We start from the raw sequence: 17,328 nt of genomic DNA, 5'->3' as shown, positions 1-17,328 counted from the left end.
TATCATCCTGGGCATAAATGAAGGATTAGTTCTTAAAAAAAAAAAAAAAAAAAAAAAAAAAAAATCATCTTCTCTTAAAAATGTGATAAGGTTGAACTATGTTAAGAACCTGAAAATGAGATATTCTTTCAGGGCTCAGTGTAATACATAGCAGTCTTCCATGTTAACCTCAAGTCAGCCTGATGAGCAGGTTCAAATGGAACAAGATTTAATTTTTTCATATTAGAATTAAGATCCCTAGCTGGAGCCACCTGCTTTAAGAAGAATTTAATTCCAACATCCCTTTGAAAAACATGTCACATGAGACTGTAATGAAATAGGGAGATCCATGGACTGATGCATTTAAATGGCAGACAAATGAAGGGTAAGTCAGGCTCAGAGGATAACAATTCATATAAACAGTATAGAACTAGAGACACATTAGCCCCAGAAGGGTGCTGCTTCATTTATTGGCACAAACTAGAACATCTTTTCCATTTACTAATATGTGACTGATTTTCTAGTAGCAGGTTTTTCAGCCTCCTTTAATACTTGCTTCATGTTCTCAGAAAATACGTGCCTAAAAGGTGTTAAGATTCTATCATGCAGACACAGTTAGTTGCAATTTTTTTGGAGTCAGGATGCATCGAACATCTCTCTTCTTGAGTGATTAGACCAAGTCTGTAATGAAACCCTTGGCCACACCCAAATTAATTGAGAACCACTGTTACTTGGGTCAGAGGAGAGTCACCACAATGTTATTTGTAGACTTCTTATGAATCTTCAGAATGACTGTGGACATTGGTGGAAAAGTGTGCAGGATCTTTCCTGTCCAAGAAAAAGAAAATGTTTTCATGTCTTTCTGCATGGAGCCTAGAACTGAAATAAGCCAACAGACTGTTGTGAATGGTGGCAAAAGGGTCTAATTAAGGTGTTCACAGAGAGAGATTAATGCATTAACTGTATGCAAAACACCTACGGGCAGAGTGAGTGTGCTGAAAATCTATATCCTAGGTCACCATGGTTAATCTACACAGACTAGGATCTTACTCCCTTTGGTTTATGTACCAGAACACTAAGGTGCTGTCAGAAAACACTTGTAACAGTACTGGGGACCAAAGATGGACAGTGTTAAGATAAAATGAAAAAAGAATAATGTCTGTTGAGTTACAAATACAACTCAGTCTAAGTCCATGTGGGTATAAAGAACTTGAGAAGTACCTCCCTGGACTACACAGAGAGACATGATGGAGCTCTTGGAATAAGTGCCACATATGCCAGTATGAGCCTAGCATTCTACCTTCTCCAGGGAAGATGCCATAATATGAAAAAAAATCAGTGACTATTAAATGACTTAAGAGTACAGTGTCATTTGAAGGCGGTACAATATTTGTCAGCCTTTGTGGATATGGTCAAGAAATCACATTGCTGCCAGAGATGGTCTGCACCTGTCCCCTCCAGGATTTTAAATATTAGTTAAAACCTTGTCCACCCCCATACTGCTTTTTTAGGAATCTGTCAACTTGGCAAACCTACTGACATAGCTAAATTAGATCAGGAAAAGCAGGTGTTTCTGCTCATTGCCATGTGTCTAAACAAGAAACTTCACTCCCTGCAAGCTCTCCTTATTCTCTATTTAAACTTAGACCAACTACTGCACAGGAAGGGACAAAAGGTGGAGGGTGTGTCTTTATATTAAAAGCAAACACACCCCATGACTGGTAAAGCAGTATGATGTGCTTGAATTCTCCACGTCCAAATTACCTTAGACAAAGTACCATGCCTTATCTTTGCAAGCTACAGGTCCCACTCTGTGACCCAGGAAAACCATAATACATACTTAAATGTACTGGAGATAGTCCCCATTCAATCTAACACCATACTCATGGGTGTCTACCCCAATTCAAGGACCCCATCAGGCAGGCCCAAAGATTCCTGTATTTTATAAAAGCAAACACCTTGCACCAGTTGGTCCGTATGCCAACTAGGAGTACAAACATCCTTAACCTGGTCCTCACAAACAAGGCAGAATGTTACATCCTCCCCTAAAGTAAAGTAATGTCCTTACTGGTCAGGTCAGACCATAAAGCCGTCTCCTTTGAAGTAAGGACAAACAGGGACACAGACTAACCTGAAACGTTTAAGAATTATTCTAAGGCAAACTTCCTACTAAGTGACATTCAATCCAAAATTCAAGCCATTCCAAACCTTGAGAACACCACTGCCTATGAGGAATCATTCACAGAAACCCTGCATAATGTTAATGGGGGCATAGAGACAGCTGTACCTACTCAAATTAAGAGTAGGATCAAATCGAAATACAAGCTTCCATAGTGGAATCTCATCAATAAGTTCCTCAACTAAAGAAAGAAGTAAGGCAAACATTAGGAGGTGCAACCTAAACAAGCAACTCAGGGTTGCTAAGCAAGTTTATCAAAGCCAAATTTGAAGTAAAATTAGCCTCCCAGGCCTAGGACAATAAAAAGCATTCTTCAGCCATATCCATGAATTCAATGGCAATTACACAGCAATGTACAAATTAACTGTAAATTATGCCACTTATATGGAGCAGAAGAAACAGCAAACTTTCTGGCTGACAAATCTTGTTCCATTTTACCTTCTCTCCTCTCCTGATGTCCCTCAGGAAATAACCACATCCATAACTCCCCCAACTATCAAAGAAAGAGCAGGTACTCTCCAAGGCCAACAACACAGCATCAGTGAGTCTCAATAATATCCCAGGATGCTTCCATAATTACATGATACGAACTACTGGGCCCATTACAATCACTATTTAACCACAGCCTACTAACAGAGTTTGTGCCAAATGAATGAACTATGACAGTTATTCCACTGAACAGAAATTGACCATTTGAGGACCAAGAGAATTAGCGACCCATAACTGAACAGGCTGATATGCAAAGTTATGAAGAGAATAATCATAACCTATAAACACTGGGCCTAAATCAGTTCTGGTTTAAGAACAGGTCTTGTCTACTCGGACTGATGGACTTCTTTGAGAAGGTCACCAAAGCAAAGGATGAGGGCATAATAGTGCATACTGCCTTCCTCGACCTGGCCAAGGCATTTGACTAAACCCCCCACTAGGACATTTTAGAAAAGCTCACTAAGCTAGGTACAAGCCTCTACCTTACCTACTGGACAGCTAGCTAGCTTATACATATGATCCAGGAAGTTATAACAGAGGAGTCCACCTCCATAAAAGGGTCAGCACTTTGGGTGAAAAGAAGTGTGTCTGTCTTGTAAAAACCCACGCAGACATCGGAATGGACATACACTTATGGCAGGACTGTAACATACACTCTGACAGAGCTCTTACCAAATACTCACCATGCTACCAAAGAGATGTACAGGGTAGCTGGTGGCAAGAAAAAAAAAGCTGGATCATCATGCAGACTTTACACAGGTAGTGAACGCAATGCAAGAATGAGCACTACACCTTAGTGTAATGCCAAGGCTATACTAATGAGCCACTCTCTGCTGCCACAGTGGTCTACAGTATGTCTGGATGGTATAGGTTACAAGGCCCTTATCTTGCATCCCTTCTGCAAACAGTTTGGGTTGATGTTAGCACTATGTACCACAGATGCAATCTGGTAGCCTCATTTTTGCTGTTAAGAGATTAACACCCTCCATTTCCAAAATAACCAAGGAATACCACACACAGCCATCATAAAAGTGCAGCATGGTAATAAAATGAGAAGTGTGAGAAAATGTTTGAGACCATACAGTATTAACAGCTGTGAGTATGAATCATTTATGCATGAACTGTGTGTCCATAGGCATACAGTTCTTGAAAATATTGCCTTGCATCCCAGCTCTGAACATACAGACTAGCTGACCAAGACCCTGTACTGACACTATGCAAAAGCTGTACCTGTGAGAAGCAGCCTACTGGGATTATTTGCTACTGTGCAATACAAGCACGTTTAACATGAACAGCCTGTGTATTAAAGTGGTCAGACATTTACTACTCTCTGTGGAGCAGTGGTGATATTCCTAAAGACAGTAGCTCTTATACTCTTACAGACTGCTGACCTACTTGTTCACTGTCCATTCATGCAACATTTACGTTATACTGTCTAAACCAATTACGCCCTCCCACTAGCTGAATTGAAGCAATGAGAGTCTTAGAGGTATGTTCATGGTGAGTGCTGCCTGAATTGCATGCTTCTGAATTTGATGAGAATAGTAGTTTGTGGTGTTACATTTAGGAGGCCTTTGTGGTTTAAAGAGCCTCAGAATATGTAGGTCTCTCTGTTTGGTCTGTGCTGCAATGACTGGTATAGTGTGATGTCATGTGCATTACTGACCACCTGAGAATTATTTCAGTGTCTCTATGTGAACGCTTTGCCTAAAATAACAAAATTACATCTTTTGTGCATTACTTCTTTTTTATTTTATTTTCACTGATGTATTTATTATGTATTTATTTATTAATTAGTAGGTGGTTGTCAGTAAACGTGAGAAAATTGCTCCATTGTCACATGATGCCTGTTTCAACCAAGCTGGTTACACAGATGACTGTAAAGTGCAAATTCATGGTTCCATCTACTAATATGGGCTGAAAAGGGAGGAACATATGTGAGGTTTGGAGTTGACGTACTAGAGTGTTACCCATCTAAAACAAATAATCCAAGTACCTCTTAGCAAAACCACAATTTCTTTGTTCAATTACTGACTACTAAGTACAGTAGGAATTTGTGAAGTAGGTTATACAGAAGGGTTTAAGGTTCCAAGTGACTGCGTCTACACAGTGCACAGCTAAACATGGCTGCACAATGAGCAGTGCAGTGCTAATGTGGGCAATATAATAAAACAGAAAATGCAAAAATATTCAAATGAGCACACTGACCGATAATAAAACAGCACACTTCTAGGTTCTAGTACAGTTTAAACCAAAGCAATTCCTAGATTACTAATAAATACCAACATAAGTGCAACATAACATTATCACAGTAACTCATTAAGAATACACAACGTACTTTTCTTAGGCATTTCAAGACTGGCATTTTAATCAAACTCAGTGGAAATTGTCACAAACAGTAGAGTGGTAGCAGCTCCTTGCAAAATAAGGACAATCTGCCAATTTACAAAGCAAGAAAGTATTTTAGTAGTGAAGTGCTCTTTTGTACTGCATCAAAGAAATGCGTTATCACTTTTAGTGTTCATCAGATACCTAGTTGAGCTCATCAATATGAAGCTCAGTATGCTGTTCATACAAACAGGTGGGAAAAACCTCTGGGAGAGGTATTTCTACACTTGGAAGAGGTAATGCACCATATGAGAAGCTATTTGTGATGCTCGAATCAAGAGGTGTGGGGTGGTGCAACAGGATGGCCTGCACTGCAACTGGGAAAAGTATCCCTATGGGAGATGAAATTAAGGGAAGTTGAATTAATGCTGGAAAAGAGAAGAGGGATTTGGTGATTAGGTAACTGACAAGGGACACGTGTAGGGAAAATAGCATCATGGCTTATGTTTATTAAAATAAGGAAAGTGGCAATCAACATACTCCTCCCAAAGGGGGAGTGGTGACTGCATAATGTGGTGCAAGTAGGTATCAATAACCTCTCAGAGTCCATAGCTGAAAAAATAGCAAGCATGTATGAAGGTGGCAGAGAAATGCCAAGATACAGGATTGGAGGCAACATGTTCATAGGTGTTATACGTATTGGTAACTAGCATGAGGAGGAAGAGTAGTTGACAACATAATGATTTGGTGTGGCAGTGGACAAGGGACAGCACTTTGGCCAATAAGGAGAATAGGTGAGGTCTGGAAGGCACACCAGCTCTATGTCGAAAACAGGCTTACCTTAGCCCTGAAGGACCAATGTTGCTTGGAGCTGGACTGAATGTTGGTCACTCAAAGTAAGCTGGGGGCAGTGAAGCAATACCAGTGAGTAGGTGGTCATGTGCTAATCAGGAGGAGAAAATGGACAGAGCACATAAGCAGTGTAATGAACCAGGAGGACAGTGAGGAGCTGTAAGCAATGATGCAAGGAGGGAATGGCAGGCAGTGGTGGATATTGCTGGTATCACAAAAATGTGGAGCAGGGTATGCATATGTCACTTTATAGGATGTTCAGGAAAGACCGAATGGAAAATGAAGGAAAATAGATATGGGCATAATGTAGGACATACACTAAGCCTGAGATGGCCTTTTTTCTGAAGTACATTGATCTTGGAGTTGGTATAGAGAACTTGTGGGGGTGTGCAGGGGGGCTGCCCCCATGCAAAAAAAAGTTTAAAGGAGAACAGCAATGTTTGAAATTGACTCTTCTACTGTAGTTTTGGTCTTTTTTTGGCTTGTTGGCATCTGACACTGAGTGCCGACATTTCAATAGGAAGCCTCATAGATTGTTTCGATACCATTCTGTTCCATGGGCTTCTACAACCTTCTCTGCAAAGTCCAACACTTTTTCACTAACCACACTCTATACAAAATGTTCTAGTTCCCCTACTGTATCCCTAAACCCTACACCCTTTAATCCACTTCCTTTTTTTAATTCATTATTACTTATTATACACAGTAATCCATATCTCACCCCACATACCAGTGGGAACCTTTTTATAATTTCATACTTCTAAAGTTTGTGAATTTTTTATATTCCTCTCCAAATACTCATAGTTTTACAAATTATTAATGCCATTTGAAATATAATGTTTAACTGCATCTCATTCTCTTATTTCTCCTGCAGTTAAACATTATATTTCAAATGGCATTAATAATTTGTTTGCCATATGTAATTACTTCTGGTTTTACTTTCTCATATTCATTCCATATTTCTTCATACATATATTTGGTTCTTTCATGATCTATTCATATTTTATACTCACACATATAATATATACATGTTTTCCAGTGAACACAGGTCTCCATTATAAAAAGCTTTGATGGCAGTCGTGACTTTGAATGGTATGATACAGACTGGCTCTAAGTCCCTTTCGGTGATTCCCCTCGATTACATCCTTCTGATGAAGTGACAGTGTAATTCATACAGATCACTCTCTACCATCAGTAATGTATACTGCATAGCTATGTAAGGAATCGGCACAGACTCACTTCTGCCAACACTTATAGCAAGTACAAAGATAATGAGCCTTCTGCTTGTGCTGTAAATGCATTTCACTTTCACTCACTTCATATTCAGCAGAAGTCACCACTATACCACCAAAAATTAATTCAAGTATGTTAATCTCATAGGTAGGCACAGCTGCACTGGTCTTAGGACAATGACAGATGTCAATCATATAGCACACTGTGGGCCATGTGTAATATTTTAACACTGTATGTAGTGCAACCTATTCCATTCTTTGCTTTTTAATACTATTTTTTATAACAATATGTATCTTTTTCAGTCATGAAACAAATGGAAAAAGTAATAAAATCAAAATACAGAGCACAGTGTATATCAGTTAAGTATTGGAAATAATTTACACACAAGTACCTATGGCCCTCTTTCTGTGTTTAGAGTTCCTCTCTTCACTGCATTTAAACAAGTGCCATCAATTTGCTTGAGAGTGCATTGTGATGCCCCCCCCCCAAAAAAAAGGATAATATAAAAATGTTTTCACCTTAACTACAGCTTCCTATGCTTTACTAAACTATATCAAATTCTATTTAATCAGAGAGCTATTTAGTAATGAATTACACAAACTTCTGACTTTTCCTGTTATCAAGTCATTAGCTAAACACACACACATTGCTTCTCTGTATATAATTTTATTCATATTTACTTATAAATCTTTATGCATTTTGAGCAGTTAGCTGAATTGTCAAGGTCCTAGTTACAATAATTCATCAAAACAAGCAGTTGTTCAATAATGCAAAATACTTATTAGAAAAATTAAGATGCATACAAGACATGATTAAAACAAAATAAAAACTCATTCAAGGTAATGTTAAAGGAAAGAAAGCACGAAGACACTGAAGTTGAGGACAAGGAAACTAAAAGGGCAAGAGAGAGAAAGTGAAGGTTGCCTGACCAAGAATGTCTGAAACAGGGCAGAATACCTGAAAGAAGTTGATGATACTGCAGAAATGCAGTGCTAGCACTGACTTCCGTAACTGCAATATCGCAGGTTCATAGGTTGGTACTAGGCTATCAGCTCTAGGGCCTATATAAGCCTAGCCATAACAATTCCCTGGCTATTTCTTCCCACTGTTTACTTCCCTGGACCCCTTGTCTAGCAGGGCGACTGACGTGATCCCCGGGGTGAATTTCCTTTCTCCCATCCAATCGTCAAGGTTCCTTTTGAAGAGGGCCAAAGAGGCACTTGCTTGACATGTATGGGCAATCTATTCCATAGTCTGGGGAGTCTCTGGGTCAGGAACCTATGTCTCCAGCTTGTTTTGTTTATTGTGATGACAAGGTTTAGATCCCGGAGCGTGTGGCTCTGAGGGATTGGGATTTCTTTAAGTGTAGCATGTCCAACAGCTCAGGGTTTGACATGACCTTGTATGTTAAGCAGAGATCGCCTCTGAGTAGACGATATGCGACAGAGTATAGCTGGAGTTTTTTAAGGCAGTCAGCATAGGGCATCTGCTTTAGGCCTGTGATTCTTTTAGTAAGGTATTTCTGTGGCCTTTCCAGTTGTTGCAGATGTCTTGAGAAGTACATACCAAACTGGGCGTTGTATTCCATAATGGGTCTAATGAGGGATGAGTACAGTGGGACAAATCACCTCCTTTTTTCTGGATGAAAAGCCCTTAGTGATGAGGTGTGCCACACAGAAGGATTTCCTGACTGCTGTGGCGATGTGGTTATTGAAGGTGAGACCACTGTCCACCTGTGTCCCTAAGTCTCTTATCACACTTTCGGTGTTTAGTGTACTGCCACCTATATGGTAATTCACGGATACATGCTTTTCCCAAAGGGGATAACTATACATTTCTTGGCACTGAGCTTGAGCTCATGGCTCCGGCACCAAGCATCTGTTTCTGTAAGGCCCCTTTGTAGAGTATCCACATCATTTGGGGATTCAATAATGGCTCCCAGTTTGCAGTCATCTGCGAACTTTGTTAGCCAGAGTCCTTAGTGTTGGCCTGTACTACTTCAGAGAAGTAGATGCCAAACAAGAGCGGTCCCAGAACTGAACCCAGAGGTACGCCACTTGTATGGAGCTGGATTTGGAGTCGGCTACTTTTACAGTGTGGGTTCTATCAGTAAGCCAGTTAGCAACCCATTGCTTTGGAAACTGAGTGCTTGAGGCATTCCAGTTGCGGTAACAGTTGATGCAATTTAAATATTGCAAGCTGTTTTTTTTTTTTTTTTTTACATGGGATAAGGGGCAACTTGCTAAAATTTATTTTTCCGGATGGAAATGTCCCTGGGTCAGTCCTGGCAGGATCTGCATTCAGTAAGGGGAACTTTCATGTTGGCATCAGGATCAACGCTGCTCCAATCTCCTAGTTGCTAATGAATGTGAACACTTTCTGCAGTCAACTTATGAATAAAAATGTGTACAAATGGTTGGAAATGCCACACACCACAGTACCATCTTAGCCCTCCTATCCTTCTCTAACACCATAAACCATAACTGAAATAATAGCAAGCTTTCCTCAGCCCTCTTTTTAGATCTTTCCAAGGCCTTCGATATGGTCAACCACCAAATACTCATGCACACCCTTAAGGCATTGTCACAAAATAGTCGTGTGCTTCAGTGGTTCCAATCTTACCTGTGTGGTAGACAACAAGCCATCCTATGGCAGGACAAACTATCAACCCATCTACCCGTCACCCTAGGTGACCCCCAGGGCAAGCTACTAGGACCTCTTCTTTTCTCTCTTTATTAATGGCCTTCCCACCGCCATCCCAAATGCTACCTGTATCCAATATGCGGATGGCTCCACCCTGATTTGTTCAGCCACCTTCCCCAAGATCTAATGACATTAACCCAGAATACTTTCAGTATTGTTGAAAACTGGCTCTCTAACCGTCAGCTGATATTAAACCCTAACAAAACAAAGTTGCTACTTTTCTCCACCACTTGCAAGTCTTCCTTACTACTTTTTACCATAAAATCTAATAATGGTACCATTACCTCCCCAGATGCGCAAACCAAACTCTTAGGCGTCACAATAGACAACACCCTCAAATTTGATATCCATGTCAATCAAACTATCAAAACTATTAACAAAAAACTTGGCTCCCTCTAAGATCAAACCTTTCCTTACTCCATTTACTTGGACTGCTACTGCTCATTCCCATCTACTCTCCACACTTCTCTATGCCTCCCCTCTACTTACTAATTTGAACAAATCCACTCTTGGCAAACTCTACAGCTGTTATAACCATATTGTTAGATTTGCAACAGGCATGGCTTATAGGACACACCACTGTCACAACCTAAATCTTCTGGGGTGGCTAAAATGGTCTAGTCTACTTCAGTACAACCAGCTTATAACTGCCCATAAAGTTCTCAACCACCCTGATAATACGTCTGCACTTAAAAATATCAACCCTTATAGCAACCGGAGGTCACTTCACTCTTCTAATAAACTACTGGTTCAAACATCCAAAACCAACAACTCTGCTGGGGAGTCTCTGTTAGCGAACTCTGTTGGCAAAACTTGGAACTCTCTTCCTGCTGATCTTACTCTTGAACCCTTTTACTCAGTTCAAAAAAAGCCTCAATCTGTACTTTAAAACTCACTGGCTATGTCCTTGTTCAAAACCAGACTACATCCTCCTCTATAGTCTGTAATCATGTTACATTGCCTAGTCAATTTCTCAACACGGTTTTAAAAAATGTATGATTATATTACCTGCTTGCTCAACTGGAGCCTGTAAACTGTGTGCAACTTGTAATCATTTTGTGATTTTTACTGTATGTTCTACCTTGGAGCTTTTCTCCCTGGGCCTCCGCTGAAAATGGACATGTATCCAATCAGACTACCCCAGTCAACAAATGTAAAATAAATTCAATTATTTATTTACATTTGTTGACCGGGAATGTCCAACTGGATGCAGGTCTATTTTCAGTGGAGGCCCGGGGAGAAAAGCTCCACAAATTAAAATATTACATAGTTACAGATGAAGAACATAGTACATTCAGTAGATAACTAGCATCTGTTCCATCCACGAAATCATAGCAGATATTAACAATTGTTACAATAAGAAGTTACTTCCCTATAATAAGTAGATAGGCATGGAAGTATCAGAGCTTGCTGTAATCAAAGGTAGTTTGCGGGGTAGAAGAGATGTAGAGGGTAAATGGAGTGGGAGAAGTTAGAGGGGAAGAGTTACAAGGGCAATAAATATCAGGACCATGTTGCAGATACTTAATTTAACAAATTTTACTTCTTCAAATGTAATGAACCATCCCACTCTTACGCTCTTTCAGGAAAAAGTCAAAAGTCACTGAACTCAAGACAGTGGACCTCCGTGTAAATTCAGGATACCATAACCATAATGCAACTAAAAAAACAGCATAGTCAAGGTACTACAGGATTTGGATGGAACACTACCATGCTGCAAAATCAGGGACAGTCTTTACAGTTATTCTCTGCAAATCAGTAGAGCAGCAAACCTCAAATGCTCAGTTCACAGTATTGTAGGTGTACTACTTCAGTGTAAATCAGTTAAAACATTCTGTAGTTACTGCTGGAAAAAATGCTCATGCCATTGATGGTGCCCCTAGTTCAGATGTTAATAAGAGACGCATAAGGTCTCTATACTTACAGTGGTATGAAATCTAACCACCAAAGCTCAGAAAATCTCAGATTTTGCCTTATAGTTTTGATGTGTCCCTTAAAAATGCCGACTTCTGTCAAATCAATGAGGAATGGATTCACTACACTATGCAATACACTGCAGGTTCTACATTTTTTATTCTCCATAAAAAGCATGTCAAATCCCAATCAAATCTACTCATTTACTAACACAAAAACATTTCAAAAACTGTTACAGATTCTGAGCCTGTGGATCTTACTATGCCTGGCGTTACCCTGATGCTTGAACTAAAAAGCTGACAGCTATGGTAAGCACCAAGCAAAAAATAAATAAATAAATAAATAACACTCTAGGTTACTGAACTGATCATCACATTATGTCCTGCACAGAAATAGAGACTTTTGTGAACTGAAATAAAAAAAAAAAAAAAAAATGGTTCCTAAACTATTGGAAGGGCAATTTATTTATGCAGAAACTATGGCTAATGGGTTGGGTTGCATATTAAATTAGGAGCGGGTGGGTCCCATGGTGAATGTATTACACGAGGATGAGTAAGGAGAAAAAATGGCCTGGAGTATGGCTTCTACACTACAGAAAATCACAAAACAAAGAGAAATGTACAGTAACAAGCACGTTATTTATATTTCTAATGGATTGGATCAGATATTAGGGATGTAAAACTTGCTAAATAAAAGAAAATGTTGATGTTATCCTGTAGTTGCTTTTTAAGGTCACGGTGAGTAAACAAAAAATGGGCAGCGGGATCATAAACACCTTACTTGAACTCAGATGCTGTTCAAGTAACCTCTTCCAAACTTCAGTAAGTGGCATGCGTTGTTTCCAGTAAGACTGCAAAATGAAAGAGAAACTTTGAGAGAGAAATCCTGATTCTGAATGTACTAGCAAAAAAAAAAAAAAAAACTTCTCAAAAATATTACATTAAAAAGAAAAAATAATGCCTCAACGTATAATTTCAAATCTCCTGGAATTCTTTAAAACCTGGTCTGGCTACATTTCTCCAATGTGATCTCGGGGGAGAACCCCCCCCCAAAAAAAGCTGCTTCCTTAGTGACAGTGACCCTTTATTACTACTTACAGTAATATATACGATCAATGACCTCATTCAGGTTAGATCACAGCCAATGTAATGTTAAAATCGTAACTATTTACAAATGTAAATCCTGCTTAGCTTTTTGAGCCAGGAAAACCTACTGACAAAAGAAAAAAAACAGCATAATAAAATCAGAAACAGATGCCATGGACTGTGCCAGTGTTGTAGTAGGATAAAGCCTTAACTATAAACCAGGCAACTCAAGTTCAATTAATGGCTCAAGCTCTTGATGGCACAAGCAGTTTGGATGGGCATATCCATCCTAGGGAGAGAAGGATGGTGGTTTATGCCCATCTAACACCACTGCTCTGACTTTGGCTGGAGAATGAAGACCCATCATTATGCAGGGAGTTGGTGCTGGGGGTAAGTACAAATGGCTATCAAGCCAGTAGCAGCAGCCTCTACTGGCATATGGGGTGGGGGACAAGAATATGCAGACAGATGAGGCACAGGTGGCCATTATGGTGACAAGGGTGAGGCTATGCCACAAAAAAACTCTGTTTTCACTACTAGGATACCTGTGAAAGCACTCTCACGGCTGCTTGAATGATGATGACCTCCCCCTTGAACAGCGCAATGCAAGCCTGAAGAGTGGCTTGCCAGTTGACAGGTATGACAGAAAAAAGTCTGCCACAGTATCCTGGCTCAGTGTGTTAGAGAGGATAATACTATGACTAACCTCAGAAAAGCCACACAAGTGGTCTACACACTGGAAACGTCAGTTAAAAAGGACTGGTAATGAAAGAAAATCAGCAACTTACTATTTCAGGGGAAGCTGTCCTATTTATCCCAGATGGCAGTCTGATACAGGAAGACCTAAAAGTTTAAACCCATAAGCATTTCCCCAATATGTACAGGAACTCAGCAGTGTGAACCCAAGTGTTAAGAAGGGCTTGTATTCCAGCCAAATACAGACGGATATGCAACTGGAGGAAGAACTGCAGATCTAGCATAGAGAAATAGCAGTAGTTGAGAAGGATGCAATACAATGTTTGCATTAAGTTTTCTGGCACATGGAATGTGATGTCTCCCCACTCAAGGAAGCAAGCAGATCTTGTGCATTATAGACTGGCAGGGATCCCAGGATGTGGTTGATGGTTCTGAGTGTTAATGGGTCCAAAAATGTTTAAAAAGCAACTATTACAGTTCTATTAGACACAGATAAACAAGTTCTAAAGATGTGTGATTAATACTGTCCTACCATTTATCTATGAAGATGCAAAAGAGCACACAGACTGGACCATTAAGAGAAATGCAGCTTGTTACCTTGCTGGCTTTCAGTGCTCTCTGGGTACAGCTTTCCATTCAGCTTCTTGACAGCCATCTCAAAATCTTCATCTTAAAAGAAAAAAAATTATATTTTCAATCAACCTTGGCAAAAGGTGCAAGATGTGCAGTTACATAGAAAGATCATTGTTCTTCTGGCATTAATGTACAGTACTTGGATCTTACTACTGCATTTGCTGTCAGAATGTTATGGCAGTGACTTAGATAACCCCTGCACTAAAATTCTGACAATCTAGCTGGCTGGGGGATGGTGAAACAAGAAGTTATGTACTCACCATAACGTTCGATGTATGTAGTCCATCTCGCCTCACATTCTTACCTGTGGGTTCGGAGCCAAACCTCTGCTCTGACTCGGCCATACTGTAGCTCAAAGTCTTTCAATTGGCTGGGCTAAGAGGTATCCCATGCTGCACTGCTCCCTTTCCCCAGATCTTGTTTGCTGCAAGCTCAATCACATAACACATAGAGAAGGAAAACACATTCCATTAATAAAATGAGTACTGAAACCAGAACTAACCTCTAGGTCCTCCAGGATGGGGGAAGGCGGGAGGGTAAAAATGTGAGGCGAGATGGACTACATACATCGAACGTTATTGGTGAGTACATAACTTCTTGATGTTATGCAGTCCAATCTCGCCTGCATTCTTACCCGTGGGACAGCGTCCCCAGCACCTGAACCCTGGGAGGCTCAGTGGAAAATACTCCTGAGCACTGTGGAACCAAAGGAAGATCTGCCTCTGGATACCAAATCCAATTTGCAGTGAGTAATAAAGTTGTGAAGAGATGCCCACGTAGCCGCAGCACAAATATCATCCATAGACATCCTGGCCTGAAATGCTGTAGAGGTAGACATACATCGGATAGAATGAGCCTTCACTCTAAATGGTAAATCCTTACCACCTGAGGCATAAATGAAGGAAATGCAACTAGAGATCCATCTAGATCCGATTTTCCAAGATCCTTCGTTCTATGCAAATAAAAACGCAACTGCCTGTGAACATCCAGTTGGTGAAACTTAAATTCTGACCTATTAGAAAACTCTGGAAAAAATACAGGCAGTTTAATGGATTGGTTGAGATTACTAACCAATGCCGCTTTTGGCATAAAGGAAGGGTCTGGTTTGAGGGAAACCCTGTCCTTGTGAAAAATCAAGTAAGGCGGTCTGATTGACAAAGCTTGGAGCTCAGAGACCCGTCTAGCTGAAGTGATGGCTACCAAAAAGATAGTTTTCAAAGTCAAAAATTTCAGTTCACAAGTAGCTGCAGGCTCAAAGGAGGAAGAAGAGAGACATTGTAGCACAAAATTTAGGTCCCAAGGCATGACCGGGTCAAAGACTGGAGGGCGAAGCAGCATAGTGCCTTTCAAGAATGCCTTACAAAGTCTATGCGCCATTAGACTGGGTTCATTAGAGATGTGAAAAGTGAAAATATCGGCCAACTGTACTTTAATGGTCATGGCTGCTGACCCCTGATTGAAAAGCATGGAGAGAAACTCCAGAACTGAAGAAATCAGAGCTGTATAAGGATCAATTTGTCTCGCCTGAGCCCTGATGGAGAATCTTTTCCATTTACTGGAATAAATCTTTCCGGTCGAAGGCTTATGGGAAGAAGACAGAATATGAATCACTTCCGGAGGAAAATTATGAAGCCTGACTAGTGATGGAAGTGGAGTAGCCAGGCTGTCAACCGGAGGGTCTGAAGAGAGGGATGGAACTGCCCTGACATATGAGTCAGTAGATCTGGCTGTGGGTCCAGAATCCAGGGGGTGTCCATGACAGAGGGATGGAGAAAGGGTAACCAAATTTGACGAGGCCAGTGTGGAGCAATCAGAACCATTCTGCTTCCCAAGGACTGCGCTTTCTGAATAACCTTTGTAAGTAGAGGAACAGGTGGGAAGGCATAAAGTAGACCGGAGGGCCAATCGTGAACTAGAGCATCCCTGGGTGACTCCCCCTGAGGGGGGATGAGGGCGAAATAGCTGCTGCACTTGGTATTGAGGGGACTGGCAAATAGATCGCAGCAAGGCTGACCCCATCTCGGAAAATCTGCTCCGCAACTTGACTGTTCAGGGACCAAGCATGAGGCATTAGAATAGCTCTGCTCAACCTGTCGGCGATCACGCTGGACTTCCCCGGAATGTGCATTGCTACAAGAAAACTTTGGGAAGACACTGCCCACTGCCACACTCGAATGGCCTTTCTGCAAAGAGGATACGACTTGGTTCCTCCCTGTTTGTTCAGATGCCATACCACCGACATATTGTTTGAGTGGATCGCAATTGTCCCGAGAGGAAGAAAGCTCTGAAGTGCTTGCAACGCTAGTAGCACTGCTCTCATCTCAGAGATATTGATATGCAGATGTATCTCGTGTTCCTGCCACGTGCCTTGGACTGTCCTGCCGAGATAATGCCCCCCCACCCCATCTGGGAGGCATCTGTGGTCACTGTGGCAACAGTAGGGGGATGGGACGAAGGGTTTTCCCGCATTGAGGTTGCTGGTGTGAAGCCACCAGCGTAGATCTTGCTTGCACCTGTCTGTGATCATTATGAGATGAAAATGCTGTAGAGACCACTGGGCGAAGAGCAGCCACCGAAGGAGCATAATTGTTGCAGCCATAGTTCCTAATAGTTTGAGAACCGTTTTTGCCTTCACTTTTTTCAGAGCGAGCAACGCGTATACTTGTTGCAAAACTTGAATCCTTTCTTGTGGTAAAAACGCCCTCATGAGCAGGGTGTCTAACTCGGCACCTATAAAGGTGATACGCTGTGAGGTCAACAAGGCAGACTTTTCCCAGTTTAGAGTGATACCCAACTGTTGACGCAGCTTGAGAGTGGTGTGTCTGGTCTGTAGTAGTGGATGCCTGGTGGTGGCAGAAAGGAGCCAGTCATCCAGGTACGGAAACACTTGGAATCCCTGACGTCTCAAGTGAGCCGTCACCACTGCCATACATCTGGTGAACACCCTGGGGGCTGTAGTGAGACCAAAGGGCAGAGCACGAAACTGAAAATAACTGACTCCCAGCCGGAAGCATAGATGACTTCTGGATGCCCTGTCCATCTTTATATGGTAGTAAGCATCCTCGAGGTCTATGGAGCACATCCACACTTCTTTTCCCAACAATGGGAGAATAGATTGCAAGGTGACCATTCAGAACTTGGACTTCTTTAAGTGGAGGTTCAATCAGCTGAGATCCAACATGGGTCTCAGGCCCCTTGTTCTTTTCGGCACCAAAAAAAATCTGGAGTAAGTCCCTA

General features: G+C 41.1%; 1 protein-coding gene across 1 annotated transcript in view; it reads right to left on the bottom strand.

The window, feature by feature from the left end:
• Window positions 1-17,328, bottom strand: part of LOC122801555 (E3 SUMO-protein ligase RanBP2-like) — a 2,328,503-nt gene that overhangs the window by 549,173 nt on the left and 1,762,002 nt on the right. The window contains exon 16 of the mRNA XM_044070992.1: window positions 14,056-14,127. Coding sequence (XP_043926927.1) covers window positions 14,056-14,127 — 72 coding nt within the window. The remainder of the gene's footprint in view (window positions 1-14,055; window positions 14,128-17,328) is intronic.

The sequence above is a fragment of the Protopterus annectens genome, chromosome 5.part0 (assembly GCF_019279795.1).
Source record: "Protopterus annectens isolate FY-2018-M chromosome 5.part0, PAN1.0, whole genome shotgun sequence".
In the NCBI taxonomy this organism is placed as follows: domain Eukaryota; kingdom Metazoa; phylum Chordata; order Ceratodontiformes; family Protopteridae; genus Protopterus; species Protopterus annectens.
The sequence above is the reverse complement of the archived record's forward strand: the minus strand, read 5'-3'. Positions and strand labels throughout refer to the sequence as shown.